The sequence below is a fragment of the Leucopleurus acutus genome (genome assembly GCF_964270905.1).
Source record: "Leucopleurus acutus genome assembly, chromosome: 5".
In the NCBI taxonomy this organism is placed as follows: domain Eukaryota; kingdom Metazoa; phylum Chordata; class Mammalia; order Artiodactyla; family Delphinidae; genus Leucopleurus; species Leucopleurus acutus.
This window is the reverse complement of record NC_139147.1, coordinates 71,613,479-71,630,622: the sequence shown is the minus strand read 5'-3', so window position 1 is coordinate 71,630,622 and position 17,144 is coordinate 71,613,479. Positions and strand designations below refer to the sequence as shown.

At 44.9% G+C, this 17,144-nt stretch overlaps 1 protein-coding gene across 1 annotated transcript in view; it reads right to left on the bottom strand.

Moving 5' to 3' along the window:
* Positions 1 to 3,939: 3,939 nt before the first annotated feature.
* Positions 3,940 to 17,144, bottom strand: part of RUBCN (rubicon autophagy regulator) — a 55,326-nt gene continuing 42,121 nt past the window's right edge. The window contains exons 12-20 of the mRNA XM_082839182.1: positions 10,835 to 10,895; positions 9,588 to 9,720; positions 8,788 to 8,933; positions 7,738 to 7,802; positions 7,010 to 7,248; positions 6,409 to 6,470; positions 5,799 to 5,952; positions 4,575 to 4,668; positions 3,940 to 4,348 (exon numbers count right to left, since the gene is read on the bottom strand). Of these exons, the coding sequence (XP_082695308.1) occupies positions 4,170 to 4,348; positions 4,575 to 4,668; positions 5,799 to 5,952; positions 6,409 to 6,470; positions 7,010 to 7,248; positions 7,738 to 7,802; positions 8,788 to 8,933; positions 9,588 to 9,720; positions 10,835 to 10,895 (1,133 nt within the window). The 3' untranslated portion in view covers positions 3,940 to 4,169. The remainder of the gene's footprint in view (positions 4,349 to 4,574; positions 4,669 to 5,798; positions 5,953 to 6,408; positions 6,471 to 7,009; positions 7,249 to 7,737; positions 7,803 to 8,787; positions 8,934 to 9,587; positions 9,721 to 10,834; positions 10,896 to 17,144) is intronic.

Here is a 17,144-nt window from a genome sequence, read left to right as displayed (position 1 = left end):
CTGCAGCCATCTCCTTCGGATATCTACCGCTTCTACTCTTGTTTTACTCTATTTTCTGCAAAGCGGCTGCTGACATTTTAACCAGATCACTCACTCCTCTGATTAAAACTCTTCAGTGGCTTTCCAATGTTCTCAGAATAAAATCTAAAATCTTTGGTGCCCCATGTTCTTACAATACAATCTGAAATTCTTAGTAAGTCCTTCTTGCAGTTCCTTGCCCAAACTCCTTCTGTCTTAGGACCATCAGTATATGCTAGTCCCAGTCTGGAGCCCTTTTCTCCCTACCCTGAGCCTCATTTTGGGGGTCTTGGTGGAAGTATCGCCTTCTCAGGGGGCTTACTTCTCTCCAATCTAAATTAGGTATCCGTGTTATTTATTTTTTTAACTGCATTGACTCTTTTCCTTCATAGCTATTACAGCTTGTAATTACATATTCATTTTGGTAACTTTGGGCAATGTCTGTCTCCCCCACAAGACCCTGAGTGCCTTAAGGGGCAGAGACTGTCTCTGTTTTGCTCCATGCGATAGCCCCAGAGCCTAGCACAGAAACCAGCATACAGTAGGTACCCAAGTATTAGACGGATGATTAAATAGGAAGAGACGGGAGCGGCTGGTGATGGTTAGGATTTAAGATAAGAAGCTGAAATTGCGTGCTAGTGGTAGAAAAGGAATGAGATACATTTACTTTAAAGAGAAAAATCAACATAACTTGACGACAGGGGGTGGGGAAGGAGATAATGCTTTCCCAGCCAAAAGTGCCACCTGACTCAGAGAGGAAGAAACTAAATTTTCAAACCGGGGTGACTAATGGTTAGGTTTGGGGTAATATGATACTTATGTTGGTTTTAGACATACTGGTTGGAGCTAAGCAAGGGACATCGAAGGGGGAAGTGTTCAGAAAGTTGCAGGGTAGAGCTGGAGCTCCAGCGGGCCAGGAGCATAAAAGAGAAACTCAGAGCTGGTTGTTCACAGAAGTGGGAACTGAAGCATCTAAGACAATTCATATGTTGTGGAGAGGAAGATTTACCTCGCTTTAAGTGACAGCTACACCAAGGGGACAGGTACGGGGCACACCCCGTGCATTGGAAAGTGCCACAAAGTGCTTCGTACACGAAGACATAGAAATCTAGAGAGGTGAAGTGATCTGCTCAAGGTCACACAGCAAGTCAGTGACAAAGCATTCCAATCTATTTTTCCTGACTTGTAAGGTCCAGTTTTCTTTGCATTAATACACAGAAACTTCCTGAATTTTCAGACACGCCTGCTTTATAGTGGACACTCCATACCAGCTCCTGATAGTCAAGGCAGGCAAATAAAAGGCAGAATTTCATTTCCTTAGTTTATTAATGACGACAATGAATGTCAGGCTGTGTATGAATTATAACAAGTAGAAGCCTAGTTCGGAACACGAGTTGTACACACCCCAGAACATCTCCATTTAGACTCTTGCTCCTTTTATGTTAATTCAACAGAAGCTCTAAAGCTTTGGTAGAGAAAGTCAATAACAGCCTCATTTAAGTGGAAAATATTTGCCTTCCACTCTTCTGCTATGTCTTAAATCTTGTCTCCACCTTGTAAGCAAACTTCTTTTTCCCTTTATTTATAGAAAAAAACACTTCTTCCTTCCCATTTCATTCAGAAGGAACTCTCTTCAGTGCATTCAAAGCTTCTCCCCACAACAGCAGGGATTTTCAGATACTGATAAGTTGCAAAGTGCTTTCAAAAAATCCCATCCTCTTTCCTCTCCCCCCCCACTCTCAAATAAATAAATAAATGGGTATTTGGACAGTGATGACAGCACAGTGTCAGGGTCACTAAAACAGATATGCAAGCTAAAGGGATGAGGTGAGAGAGGTGGAGAAAAATAAGTGAAAAACCAGGAGGGTGAGATTGTTGAGTTCAGCTTTAGAAACAGTGTCAGCATCTTCCATCCTTTGATCCTATGCTATATGAAACACGCACGACAATAATAAGAGTATATCTCTCCTCCAGTGTAGTGACTTGGAGTAAGGAGCTAGACTTGTAATTTAAACCGAAAGTGGAAGTAGAGCTCACCATCTTCACAAAGCCCTTAGTCTGAATCCGAGGCCTAATCCTCAGTGAGACTTGAGTCTCATAGGGTCATTCCCAAAGCTCCTTGAAGGACAAGGGAGCTTCTAGTCCGCCCTTCAAAACTGGGCTGGGCTGGAGGCCTTGGCTTTCACAGCCCCTCCGCCCCACCCGTGAACTGAAGGGAGAACAGCCTGAAGTAGCCTTCAGATCGCAAGTCTGAAGCAGAGGGACCAACACCAGAAGTCAATTCCTCCCTGCTCCCTCTTGTCCTGGTGGAGCCTCAGCTCTGGCTGTTACTTTACTGCCCCTTCGACTTCCTGTGAGACTCCTGGTTGCCTCCAACTCAGGCATTCATCAGCTTCCACCAACCATGTGCAACTTTCTGTTCAGCTTCCCGGGGTAGCACCCACAGCAAGTTTTTCTTACAAGCAACCAGCTACGGAAAGACAGGCATCCAGGAAGAAGTCAGTCCCAAAACAAAAATGCTCTGGGCTTTAGTTCACAGAGCTGCCAGCCCTCAGAGCAGTGATCCTGACCAGTGTTTTACACACAGGTCAGGAAGTACAGCAACTTAAAGAATATGACAAACATATACTCGGTCCCAGCAAAAACTTTTCCCATCAAAACACACATTAAAAAAGGGTGTGTGGGGCTTCCCTGGTGGCGCAGTGGTTGAGAGTCCACCTGCCGATGCAGGGGACACGGGCTCGTGCCCCGGTCCGGGAAGATCCCACGTGCCGCGGAGCGGCTGGGCCCGTGAGCCATGGCCGCTGAGCCTGCGCGTCCGGAGCCTGTGCTCCGCAACGGGAGAGGCCACAACAGTGAGAGGCCCGCGTACCGCAAAAAAAAAAAAAAAAAAAGGGTGTGTGTGTGTGTGTTAAAGTTAGTAATAAGAAAAGGATGAGTGAACATATGAATATCACCAGGCTAAAGAGTTAAGTGCATAATTGGCATAAAGGCTCTTGTTATCCCAAGAACACGGGAACATTCGTGCTCACATCCACAAACTGCCAAGTTGTCTGACACCACTAATAGCAAGAAGCTTTTTCCTCAACTTTGACAAAAGAAACTAACGCAAGAGATCAGCCACCAGGGAGGGTCCCAGCTGTGCTTCAGGAGCGGAGGGAGAGCACGGAGTTGGGCCAGGCTTCTACTCAGAACCACACTGACCACCTAACAGAGGACACAGTGGCAAGAGACCCACAGATAAAATGGTGGATGGGGTTTCTGTCCTCAGTTTAGGATCGTGTCAGGGACTTGCCTGAGCTTGAAAGATCAAACCTGCACCAGAGCTGTGTTGACTAAAAGGGACCTGATCACCTAAGAGGAGGCCAACAGCCCCTCTGACTGAATAAATGCTCCTTAAACAACAGAGTTGTAGCGTCACTTATGCTAGAAATGGGCCTGGTCTAAGTGTCAGTTCTGTTCTTCATGTCAAGTCCCCCAGGGTAGATAAAGAAAGTCAGCCTGTGACATCATCTATGCCCAGAATATTTCAAACAAGGAAGTCATCACTGCCTCCTTGAGGTTTCTGAAAATTCTAAGGTAGCAATAACGCTGTTTTTATGGCCTCAAAAACACCTAAATAAGAATGCCCATGATGTAGTCCCATTCTCTGCTGCTTCTCCTCAGGGCAGTCTGACCCTATTCCAGGACTGGGAGAGAGAAAACTCCAGCCTCCTGTTTCAGCAGCAAAGGAGAAGTGAGTTCGCTGAGAAAGGCCTGGCTCAGAAGCTCCAGAATTACAACAAAATAAAACTGGAAATGATACTTGAGATGCAGCTGAAACCAGATCTGGTCCAAGTGGAGAAGGCCATGGATGTCGGAAGAACTGGGTCTCCCTGTCCATTTTCCTGACAGAGGCACTAGAAGCTTCACTTAGGGACCCATGTGTCAGTTCTGATGGAAATACTTGGTACCTATAAATTGTCACAACAGACTGGACCCCACCAACCTAAATAAGGTTGACTGTACATGGACATTAGACAGGTCGTAAAAATTAATAATGATGATAATAATTAAAAAAAAAAACAAGTGGGGAAAGTCCTTAAAAAGGTGGCTCAGTTCTGCACTATGTGTGACCCTAGCCCCTAGGAAGAGCGCTTTACGTGCTTTCTTCAGGTGGTCTCCAGGATGGCGGCCTCCAGGGCCAAGGCCTCGGTGGGTTCTTCCTCAGAGTCTGACATGTAGGACTCCAGGCTCTGCTTGGCCAGCAACTCCCGCCGGGCCTGCAGCCGCTCACAGCGGGGACAGCTTCCAGACTTGAAACAAGCTTTATGGTAACACGCTTTACACTCTATTCAAGTTGGGAAGGGGAGAGAGAAAAGAACAATTTGTATTATCTCGAACTGGAAGCAAGTCGCTGCCGTAACCCTTCTCACACCACGGCTTGGTGCACCTGTGGGGAAACACAGGGAGCTGCTGAACCAAACCAAACTCTTACTAATAGGGGTGGCTGACGGGAAATAAATGAGCCTTGTGTTCTGTCTTGTTTGCCCACCCCACCGGGCACCAGCCCTCACCTTCACAGGTCCGGCACTTATGGAGCTCAAAGGGAAAGATGATGTCATCCGCATTCTGACAGAACTCACAGATGAAGCCCTTGGCTTGGCAGAGCTGGAGAGGAAAGACACAGGCAGCAAAATGAGGCAAAGCACACCACAGGAACTGGCCAAGAGGGTGAACACAAGCGAGGGGAGGAGCAAGATATAAATAAGTCTTGAGGGACTCGAACGTGTTCTCCCACCTTCAGGAAAGAGACCCAGGCTGGACTTAGCATGATAGCCAAACTGGGGCCAGGGCTGGGCAGTGTTGCCGGGCAGTGTCAGACAAAGCTTTAAGGTGAAGACAAGAGAGGCATGAGTTTGAGAAACTCCAGCCGTGAGAGTGGTTCTCAAAGAAGAGATGAAAAGAAGGAAGGAACGATGCCACAAAGGGCTTCCTAAAGTCAAAATTCCAGCCTGGGTAATGATTTTATTTTGAAATAGGAAACACAACCAATTAAGGTAAAATGTAAAGGCAAGTACAGTTCTCCAAAATAACACCCAGCCTTGAGTCAGGTTACAGTGAAGTCTTTCCAATGCCCCCTGCTACATGGGACGTCTACATATGCCCCATTTTAAGCTCTAATTCTGGGACTGTTACAGGAACACAAACTGGACATATTCTAAGATGGGAAATTCTAAATATGGAATTTATGAATTTCTGGTATGTTGGATACATCAAGAACAATGATAACTTGCATCTACAGAATACTTAAGTTTACACAATGCTTTCACATAAATTATTTCATCAATCCTCAAAAATACTGAGAGGAAAGGACAGTGGGTATTAATCATTATCTCCATTTTAGAGACAAGAAAATTGAGGCTTACCTCAGAGAGGGCAAAGTATTTCCTTTGATCACGGTGATTGAAAATGATAAAGCCAAGACCCAGTCCCTCTCCAGAATCTAATCCAGGGACCTCCTCTCACATCATGACAATTCTTTAGTGAAGGCCTGCTTAGTCCTGCCCGTTTCCCAGGAGAAATGCCAGCACCAGATCGCCTTCTAATTCTAGGTTCCTTAGAGCTGGATGATTTAGCTGTTCAGCAACCCAGGGAAGAGCAATCCTGTACAGTTTTTCTCACAGTGTTGACAAGCCAATTCAACTTCCTGGAACTAAATGCCAAGAACCCTGGATGCACGCTACTCTCGGTGTCCCGAAGCAAGGGCCCAGCAGCACGTTAAAGTGAGAGTTTCTTACCATGCATCGCTCTACGTGGGCAGCCCCCGCCCTGGTGAGGTCAGCGAGCCGGGGCCCCAGCTCTCCCTTCCTGGCTGCAGTCAGGTCATTCAGCGAGTACAGGTGGAGATCCTCTGTCAGGTGGCCTGGAACTGTGTCAAAGGAGTCCAGAAGCCTGCAGGAAATGAGGGGAAGTGGGTGGGAGCGGAGAACGAACACTTTGTGTGGCACATCAGGGCAGAAGGATTTCTATCCAGAAGCAGGACAGGGAAGAAAAGCGTCCTAGGCAGAGTAATGAGGGTGGGTAACATTCAGCCAGCCCAGGCCACCTCAACCCTCCATACCACCAGGTGTCTGGAGGGCAGAAGTGACTTTTAGGCCCTTCTGTAGTGATGCATGTCAGCCTGCAAAGAGTGGTGGGCCTGCCCTGGGTAGAATAACCAGATCTCCCCTTCCAGAGAGAGGGACACAGACACAGTTACTGCTGTAGGCTTCTCATTGACCATTTCTGGAATTTTCTGCAAGATCCCCCTACTCTCCTGCTTCACATAACAAGGGCCAAATGCTGGGACATGTTTCTTTCAGAGACATTAGCTCAGCCAGAGGCCTCTGGCCTCCACACAAGACTTACTCTTTGGCCAGTCGGCACGTCTTGAACATGTTCTTCATGTGACACAGCTGGACCCGCAGCAGCTGAAGAGAACGGCATTGTGGTGGTAGGTGGGGAGTCAGAGGGGTGTAAAGAGGAGAGAAACCACCGTTAGAAAGGCCAGTACCTTTAAACCCTGCGTGTCTGGAGGCTTTGCACGAGGCAGCCAGAGCCAGACTGTTCTCTATACCTGTAACTCAACAACTCGCTTCAAAGGCACCCCCAGTCAGGGCAGGGCCCTCTGCTAGGTCAGTCTGCCCAGATCACATACACAGCTGGGAGCTGCTGAGAAGTCCAGAATCTGAACTTCCAACCCGACACCCCATTCTCCGTTCAGTAACATTTTCAGGGAAGGGAGAAATCCTGCTTTTGCCATCGTTATCTATAGCTTTCAAGCTGCCTTGCCAGGTTCGAGACTCTAACTAGACAGATACCTCGAAAATGGCATGAAGAAGTACGGAGAGAAAGTGAGAATGATGAGATGGTCACAGCGCTACCATAGCGACAAAGAGGAGTGTGGTGATATTGGGCAACCTCTATGAACAGAGGGTAATCTACGACGTGACCTTTTCAAGGGTCTTACCCGGACTTGATTGAGCAGCTTGACCTTCCTATAGAGGGCACTGTTGATGTCCTGCACATTGAAGAGAGGATCGTTCCAGATCTTAATGAGCAGGTCCTTGGAGAAATTGCTGACGTAGTACTTGCTGAAGTCCCACTTGCGCAGAACTCGGCTGGGGATAACCATCTGGGCATTCTCGTGGCAGCACTGACAGAAGTACTTGCCCAAGTACTCGCAGTACCGCAGCCGCTTGATGTAATCTGAAAAAGACGGAAAGTCAGAAGGTCAGAGGTGGCTTTCCCATCTATAAGCTGGTGAGGCAGCCCTGCTGTTCCTTTTGAAAGAGGAGGAAGGGATGGCCAGTGGGCTCCAGCCACCTCTGTTTGAGCTCCCAAAGCTGCCAGAAACCGACATAGTGGGGCCTGTGGTTTGTGTGTCCCAGCCTGGAGGCCGCTGAGGAAACAAGTGCTGCCAGAGTTGGTAAGATCCAGCCTCCAAGGACCTGGCTGAGGGTACACAAGGTTCTCCAGTACACAATCCTGGTAATGGGCTCCTAGAAATCATTTCCCTCTGATTACCAGTACTGTTGCCTAGTAGTACCCCTTTCCGTCCTCCAGGCCTCTTCTTTCCCTTTCCCCAGTTCTGCTCTGTCACCTCCTCTTACTACTTCTCTGACCAGCTCCCTCGCCCAGGTGTGTGACAGCGTAAAGCCCTTGGAGGCAGCAGGGGAGGTCAGAGAAGACGCTCACCAGGGTCACTCCGGATGCCACATCCTGCACAGCGGTAATTCTGCTTGGCCACAGCGATTTTCCTCCTGAGGAAACGGGAAGGAGAGGGGATTGGCAGATACCAGCTGCATGAGGTCTCTGAGACGTAAAGGATGGGGATACAAATACAGGGCTCCTATAAGGATGGGAAGAGAGGGGAATTCACCTATTTTTTTAGAGTTGGACAAAATGAACCTATTGGGAGAACCAATTTAAACCAAGGATTGTAAGGTTAGAATTTAGGTCTAGGCAGTGACTCTCCCCAGTAATGAACCACACTTTCTGTACAAATGTAAGAGGTGAGAAATAGTAAAGAGGAGAGCACAAAAGGAAAGAAAAGCATTCATCCATCTTGAGGGAAAAAAAAAAAAAGCTCATAAAACTATTGGGAGGAAAGCAATAGGTTGGGAGGCCAGTGATAAAAGAGCTCATTTCTGGGGCTTCCCTGGTGGCGCAGTGGTTGAGAGTCCGCCTGCTGATGCAGGGGACACGGGTCCGTGCCCCGGTCTGGGAAGATCCCACATGCCGCGGAGCGGCTGCGCCCGTGAGCCATGGCCGCTGAGCCTGCGCGTCTGGAGCCTGTGCTCCGCAACGGGAGAGGCCACAACAGTGAAAAGCCCACGTACCGCCAAAAAAAAAAAGACCTTATTTCTGGTTAGCTCTGGGAAGGAATGGAAGGACTAAGAGTAAAACTCGCAGACAAGGGACTTCCCTGGTGGTCAAGTGGGTAAGACTCTGTGCTCCCAATGCAGGGGGCCCAGGTTCAATCCCTGGTCGGGGAACTAGATCCCACATGCATGCCGCAACTAAGAGTCCGCATGCTGCAACTAAGACTCGGCGCAGCCAAAATAAATAAATGAATAAATATTAAAAAAAAAAACCTTGCAGACAAGTAGGTAACTCTCTCCCTCTGCCTTTTAGAATTGTATGGGAGGTACAGCAGCAGGTAGGGACAATAGGGTGAAGAGAAGGCTCTGACAATCCAAAGAGAATGTATCTGTTTGTCAAAGGGCACGGCCACTGACTACTCACGTTGGGGCTGGATGAACATTAAAAATTATCTGAGGCCGGGGTGGGGCCCACTCCAGGTTGCCTCGAACACGAATACGTAGCTTGTAGATGTCAGCATGCTGCCCGTCATCTGGTGAGATGGGCAGTGAGTCAGGGATGGGCAGGAGCTGCAGGAGAAAAGCACAGGGTGATCCACCACGGACAATCTGGGGGAATGCATATGCTTGACCCTTCTGGCCATGGCAGAAGCATAATTAATGAAAGCCGTTTCAGGAACACCATAAGCAAGGGCTTCAGGGAACCTTGGCCCTCGAAATAAATGATAAGGCACCAGGCTACTAGAAGTGAGGGTCTTGGGCTCCAAGAATCACAAGGAACAGGAACGGCATCCCAGTGGGGTGGCACCCCTTGATAATGCTGTCCCTGAACCCAGCCCAGGACCCTTGGTGTGCCAGGGTGCTTCATGCCTTATTCAACTGCAGAGCAAAGAAGAACCTGAATAGTTCACTTTTCCAGTGTCTCAAGGTGGTCACAACACAGGAGTGCTGCCCCCGGGTCTAGTGAGCAGTCATGTGGAATAAGGACACTGGAGGAGCCGTTATCTCCTATCCTGACGATGGCTAGGGGAAACCTAGGCAAGCGTGCACGCATTCCTTCATTTATCCGACATACATTTGTAATGAATGGCTTCTAAAAGTAAGGAAGGAAACATGGAGGCTCATTCTAAACTGGAGACGTGTAATAAAGGAGAACAATATCAGAAAGGCTCACAGCCTCCTGGGGCTCGACGCTGGGTGGAGAAAAAGACTTGAAGAATCTACCTTCTGAGGGGCATCGTGCTCTGCAACAAGCCACTCTAGCTCTGAGGCGGCTGGGAGCTGCATCCCCTCAAACTGCTTCAGGAGCCCCATGGCCACTGCCTCAGCAGACGTGGAGTGTAGGAAGCAGTGAGAGCTGAAACAGAGAGTCAAGGAAGACTGAGCATAGAGAAAAGACAGGAGGATGGGAGCCCTAACTTCAGGACCCGATACCATACACAGTGATTTATGGACTGAGAGAACACTCACAGCACCCCCAGTCCATTCAGCGTCCTTTCTCATCATCCTCAGACATGTGAGTATGGAGCAAATTACACAGGTCCACACATAGTTTTAAGACTTAGGCTCAAATCCCACTTACTAGCATTCATGGCACTGCTGGTTAAGAATTCTATCAAATTCTTTCTCTAAACTTCACTTTCTTTTTTTTTTTAAGTAATTTATTTATTTATTCATTCATTTATTTATTTATTTGTTGGCTGCATCAGGTCTTCGTTGCTGCATGCGGGCTTTCTCTAGTTGCAGCAAGTGGGGATTACTCTTCATCGCGGTGCGCGGGCTTCTCATTGCGGTGGCTTCTCTTGTTGTGGAGCATGGGCTCTAGGCGCGCGGGCTTCAGTAGTTGTGGCTCACGAGCTCTAGAGCACAGGCTTAGTAGCTGTGGTGCACGGGCTTAGTTGCTCCGCGGCATGTGGGATCTTCTCGGACCAGGGCTCGAACCCGTGTCCCCTGCATTGGCAGGCGGATTCTTAGCCACTGCGCCACCAGGGAAGCCCTAAACTTCACTTTCTTTAATTGCAAAATGGAGATGACAACACCTGTTTACAAAATAGAGTGAGTCAAACTGCTTTGTGGACTATGAAGACTATTGTCACTCCCGCATGAACTACTATTTCCTCTAGTTGAGTCTACGTGGAACCTGTTCAATCTGATTTCATAATCAGAAATCACGATCACTGTTCTCTCTTTTGAGAACTGATCTTCTGGGAGCCTCTGGTATAATCAGAGTTAGCAGAGAAGGAATAATCCACACTGCGAGCTTTGCCTCCACCGGAGCCCAGCCTGTTTGATCCCATGATCTTCTGCTCTCTTCCCTGGACTCACCACCATCAGACAGGCCTGTCACATTAAACTTGCCTCTTTGTGAATTCAGATGGCTTCATCCCATGGCCTTCCCATCCATATGCCAAGACCTGGGTTTGTTTCTCGACATATCCCAAAGTTTTATTAAAAAAAAAAAAAGTACTTACAAGGACTGGGAGGAAACACATGATTTGTTGTTCGAGAGTGTGCTCCTTCTGATGTCAGCATCTAAATGCAAACAAGAGTTAAGGGGAGCAGGAAATGGAAAGGGAGGAGGTAAGGGATAATAATGGAAAGCAGTCCAAGCTATTGGCAGCTAAGCACTCAGGGCAGCAGCTAGGTGCTACATTCTATGCAGGATACGGAGCAGAGTCCAGGTGAAGCTTTACATCCAATTTATAGTTTGGCTCTGTTCAAGTCACAACAGACTGAATTGGTGACATTATGCACAGCATTGAGAAGGTCAAAGTGGCTACAACTCCAGGTGGAAACACAAATTCACGTTTAGTGCAAAGCAGTGAAGGAGAAAATGAAGCATCCTAAGGCAAACAGGGACACACTCTCTACCAAGCAGCAACAAATGACTCCAATTTCTCTCATTCTCTAAATCTCAAGTGCTCTTAAATGATAAACTCTCAGAGTCAAGAACTCTATCTAGCTCTTTTTTTTTATACCAGAATCAGTACCTAACACAGAATTTAGGTCACAGAGGTTACTCATTAAATGTATGTGGAATTGAAACTTTGCTTCTAACATCTGACCACTATTGCTATTAACCACTGAATGTGAGAAGTCTTCCACGTCCTTAACAAAGTTTCACGGAAAGACTCCCTTCCTGTCCGGTGGCACAGAGGAAAAAAAAGAACTTCTCTATGGTTTGGCAACTCCCTAGAGATGCCTGGTAAACAACAAATTTTCATGAAGCTATTCAACATGATCTTTACTAAAGAACTCTCAAACATAATTTTAGGAAACTATGGCAGACTTTCCAAAGTCTATTTCCAAGAAAGAATTTTGAAAAGGATTTCTAATAATGATATGCCTAAATCTCTAGAGACCTCATCTACCCAAATAATTTTAATGGGGAGAATGTGAAACATAACAGTCATGTTCAAGAAAAGCAGATACTGCCTATTCAAGTCATGAAAACAAGACTGTTCTGATAAGTCTCATCCCTCACTTCCTTTGATGCCTAGTGAAAGACCTTTTCCTAATTAAACCTACACAATGATCAATCTACTGCATTTAAGCCCCTCAATAGAGCGCTAAGCTTACATGACATCATTCTGCAGTTGGCCATGAGTAGCTCAATTGTTCTTCATGTTTCCTCTGTATACATATACGTTTGTATGTACCACTAGATTATAATATCTCGGTGTGAGGAAATGAGATCGTGTCTAATTCTTCTGTTTGGCCCTGAAATACTTAACACAGTGCTCTGTATAACAGCATATTCTCAAATAATATTCCTGAAAAATCAATGTCTTCAAAGCTATAAACACAAATAAGAGAAAAGAATTGAAATCTCTCAGTTTTCATATGCTCTCTAAGCATAGAAAAACTTAAGATAGCAACAAAATCTTTGACTAGCAAATAACAAATCCTATTTCATTTAACAAAGAAGTTCATGTATATCATATACTCTGTCTGAATTTGCGCCACTCAAATCCAGTTCCCAATACACTGGCTAGCTCTGTATTCCATTCTAAATAGTGCTAGAAGAGAAGAAAAAACTCTAGGCAATAGTAGACCTTCATAGACCATTGGGTTTGCAACGTTGATTTGAGTAACACTAAACTGCCTTGGATCATACGTAAGTCTTGCCTTGTCCTTAAAATCCTCAAAGAGCTTTGTACATAATAGGTTTCCAAAAAATATTTCCTAAATAAAAAATTGTCTAAAAGCAAAAGGCAAATTTCAGCCTGTTTACGAGTGATAGAAAAGGAAAAATCAGACAAAAATCTTAGACAGATATCTTGAATAAAGAGCTAACCAACATGGTTACTTGAGGGCCAGGCTACGAAAGAAAACATGGCACGCCAGAGAGGAGAGGCGGTTGACAATTCATGGTTGCTGAAAACCGCTGTCTTCATAAAAACTATTCAGCAGTTCTTCAGCCTCACAGAGAGGAAGTCTTCTTTTCTTTGAGAGAAAAAATAACACTCTCTCCTCTTTGGAAAATAAAGTCAAGTCACACTTTATCATGTTTCTTCTTTTTTACCAGAGGTGCAGTGATGTCCTAGCTAATCATGAATATTTCCAAGAGTGCAGAAGACTACACGGGTTTGGAAGCGAGGATCTTACCCCAAGAGCGGAGAGGGAGAGGCAGCGCCTGATATCAAAAGGGACATGACACCTGTCACTGGTCAGTACCATGAAGGCCTCGTGGGTACTAGGCCTCTCTGTTGTATCCTGCTCACTCTCTAGTCAGTACAAGCAGATGATTAGGTTAATGTGGTTGGAACACTAGTTGAGGATCTGGATAAAAGTAGACCAGGGTCTAGGATAATTAAGGAGTAAAGAGACAGAAGAAAGCTACTCAACTGAATGGATTAAACATACCCCAAATGAGAGCACTTGAGAAAGAAGTCTGAGAAGCACTCCTTCCAAATGGAAGTTAACATAATTATGAAACTTTGTATCAATTCTTTAACAAGAACTGATTTCAAATGTGCCTGATGCTTTAGATAGGATAAAGCTATTACTACTGACTGGAAAAAGTTCAAAAATATAAAGACAAACAACAACAAAAATAATGACAGGTTGTAAGAAGAATTTTTGCATGTCCAGATACCGGTATTGGGATGATCAAGGAAGAACTGGTTGAAACCTTGGTACCCTAGCAAAATCTGCACATTTTTAAACAAAATAAGTGAGGCACAAGAATAGAGTCAACTTCAGAAGCTACTGGCCAATCTGATGTTGGTTTGCAGCCTGTTTTCCTTTTAGCACATAAGGGGATACCCAACACATCCAGAAATCCAACTCTAATGAATGTTCTGTAACTGCTGACTCAAGAGGAAACACTTCAAAATGGAGAGCCACAATTACTCTTGCCTTAGAAGGAGCAAACAACTTATTAAAAGAGGGAAGGTGGGGAGGAGCAACAGATTACCCAAAATATAGTTCATGAACTTTCCTCTTTATATATTGTGCCAGTTTTCAATTTATTGCCTTTCAGCTCCCAACCTGCCCTTCTTTTTGTCTGCTCTGTGATAATGGAGCTGGACTTGAAAACACTGATCTTTCGCCAGCTGGCACAATGTTCACCTTCGGCAGTAGAGGGCGCTGGAGGGACACTGGAGGAGGAAGGGGTTTCTTTGGCTGCTGGTGCGCTCCCGTAAGAGGACTCCTGTGGCGCAAGTGACTTTCCCCAGGGTAAGCATGGCTTCAGGAGGCTTTGCAGCAGGGCGCCACTGATGGTACTTTTCATAAGTGGCTTCCCTTGGACCCCTGGGAAAGCTTCCGAGCCGGTGCTGCAGGCCTGGCCCCTCCCATGAACCACTTCCCCCAGCACCCCTTGAGTTCTGAGGCACAGCACCCCCTGGGGGCAGCCTCCCCCTGCACCCCAGAGAATGGTTTCCTGAAAAGGGCTGTTGCCATGGCACCCCTCATGGACAACATGCCCGGACATTCTCTCAGGGCAGTTCTGCACCTTCAGAAAACTCCACCATCCAGTGAGCAAGGAGGTCTGGATCGCAGCCTCGGGGTATGGCCCTCTTCTACCTTTGTTCCTCCCCTGGGGGCCCTATCTCAGCCCTAGGGATGGTGACTGCTGCCTATATCTGCTATTCCTGTATTCCTTAGAGTTCTCTTTACTCCTATGAGCCAGTCTCCCATTACTTCAATCCCCCATCAGAGTTAATAATTCTTTATATTAAATTTTCCCTATTCAAGTTATCATGTGGTTTCTGTCTCCTGACTGGACCCTGACTAGGTACATATACGCAGAGATTGAAATTCTAAAAGAAGGAGGATAAAGAAGAATTGATGAAGTTGTAGTGGAAAAGGATGAAGGGAGGAAAAAAACAACAACAAAATCCTAAAACCAAAGACGCTGAAAAGACTGTCTGGAATTGGGAGCCCATGAATGATATCGTATCAATTTGGCAGACACCATCAGAAGATACAGATGAAGTGAAAGAAGCCAGACACAAAAGATCACATACTGTGTGACTGCATTTACATGAAATGTCCAGAAAAGACAAATCTATAGAGATATAAAGATTAGTGGTGGACTGGGACTTGGGGTGGGAATGTAAATTAACTATAAATGGGCGTGAGGGATCTTACTGGGGTGATGAAGATGTTCTGAAACTAGATTACGCTGATGGTTGACAACTTGGTAAATTTACTCAAATTTAGTGAGTTGTACACTTAAAGTGGGTAGATTTTGAAGTGTAATTATTCCTCAGTAAAATGGTTTTTTCAAAAGGGAATAGATGTTAACGAATACAAAGCTTTCTATGAATAAGCTATGATCACAAGTTTACATCCACTTTACTGTGAGGAGGAAGTAACTTTCAAAACTATTTCCTTCATAAACACTTCTGCTACATAAGGTCTACTTGCTGAATTAGGATCTAAGAAAAATGATTACATTAAGCAAAGTATTACAATTATGCAGAGTATTTATCACAGATGATGTCTATACCACGATGCTTAAGTAATTTTTCCACGGGTGTTATGGATTCTGATAACCTTCCTCTGACAGAATCTCAAGAGATTCTTCAATAGCATATATTACTTAAGGTGATCAAAAAGAAAAGCATCTGTAAGCCTCTGGACATGATCAAGAAGACTGCTAATGAGAAGTATACCGACACTTGTTAGAAGGAATTTGGTCCCCAGTAATAAACTTGATTAAAGACCAGAAACAAATGAAAAAGAACAGAAAGCAATAAAGAAACCTACAGTAGAGAAAGATGAATTGTAAATTATGCTTTCAGAGAAAAACAAATACCGTATGCTAACACATATATATGGAATCTAAAAAAAAAAAAAAAGACACAGACCTACTAGACAATGGACTTGAGGACACGGGGAGGCAGAAGGGTAAGCTGGGACAAAGTGAGAGAGTGGCATGGACATATATACACTACCAAATGTAAAAGAGATAGCTAGTGGGAAGCAGCCAGTGCTTTGTGACCACCTAGAGGGGTGGGACAGGGAGGGTGGGAGGGAGGGAGACGCAAGAAGGAAGAGATATGGGGATATATGTATATGTATAACTGATTCACTTTGTTATAAAGCTGAAATTAACACACCATTGTAAAGAATTATACTCAAATAAAGATGTTAAAAAAATTATGCTTTCATAATCGGGAATCTGTGTGTAGAAAGTCAAACAAGTCACTACTTTGGAGAGAGGGTTGTTCTGATTGCTTTCCCTCCAAGCCCTCAAAATGTGTTGGGATTGTGGATCATGAGAAAAAGCAGTACTTTAGTTGAAAAATATTTCAAATTCTTGGTGTATAAAAAACGCTTTAAAGCTCCCAAAATGGGGGAAGAAAGGATGCTAGGAAGACCAAATAAAAGTATGCCTTATGGTTAAAGTAGACTGACTATACTCTAACCAAGAAGTACCTGACAGTCAGTAAATGCACATGCAAACGATTCTGGTTGTAAACACATCAGAAACCAGTTTAAAAGTGACTTAGGGGAATTCCCTAGCAGTCCAGCGGTTAAGACTCAGCACTTTCACTGCCTGGGTTCGATCCCCGGTCAGGGAACTAAGATCCCTCAAGCCATGTGGCATGGCCAAGAAAAAACCAAACTAAAAAGAAAATGACATGATTGTTACTTCTCAAGCAAGAGAAGACTATGTTAGAATAAATTACAACAGTTCAGGCGTAAAAGGTACCTAATTACTTTTATTTCTCTAAATCTTAATTTAATCTTACACATGTAATTATTTCAAACTCTAGTGGCTGACAATATTAGCCGTTAAAATTAACTGTTAATTAAAATTTTTAATTAATAAAATAATTAACTATTAATCAAATTAATAAATGCCCTGAATTTTGTTGTTTGTGTGTTTTAAAGCCACTGTGAACAGAAAACTACTACTTTTAGTCAACTCCACCTACAGAAAGTCTACTTGTTTGGATCACAAAGCAGTTACTAAGGCCAAACATTTGCAGCAATAAATCCTAATTGTACACAAAGTACCTAGAAGAGATAGCTTTCTGAAAGTTGGCTCTGCAAATTCAAAACTCTAAAGAGACTCTAAGCTTCATACCATTCTATAGGACTTTTGCTGTCTGAATGTGTGGCAGTATTTAGCTATAGGTTTGAACTGTAATTTCTTCACCTGACCACTCCTTTCTAAACTGTCCACTATCTCCATCAGCCACAATGACCACTTAATCTAAAAGTATCACTGTAGAGAAGGATTAACAAGGATAATCTCAGTGAGGATTGCTGGGGTCATATGAGGAAGAAGAAAATGAGTATCTGAAAAACTGGTACAAATGA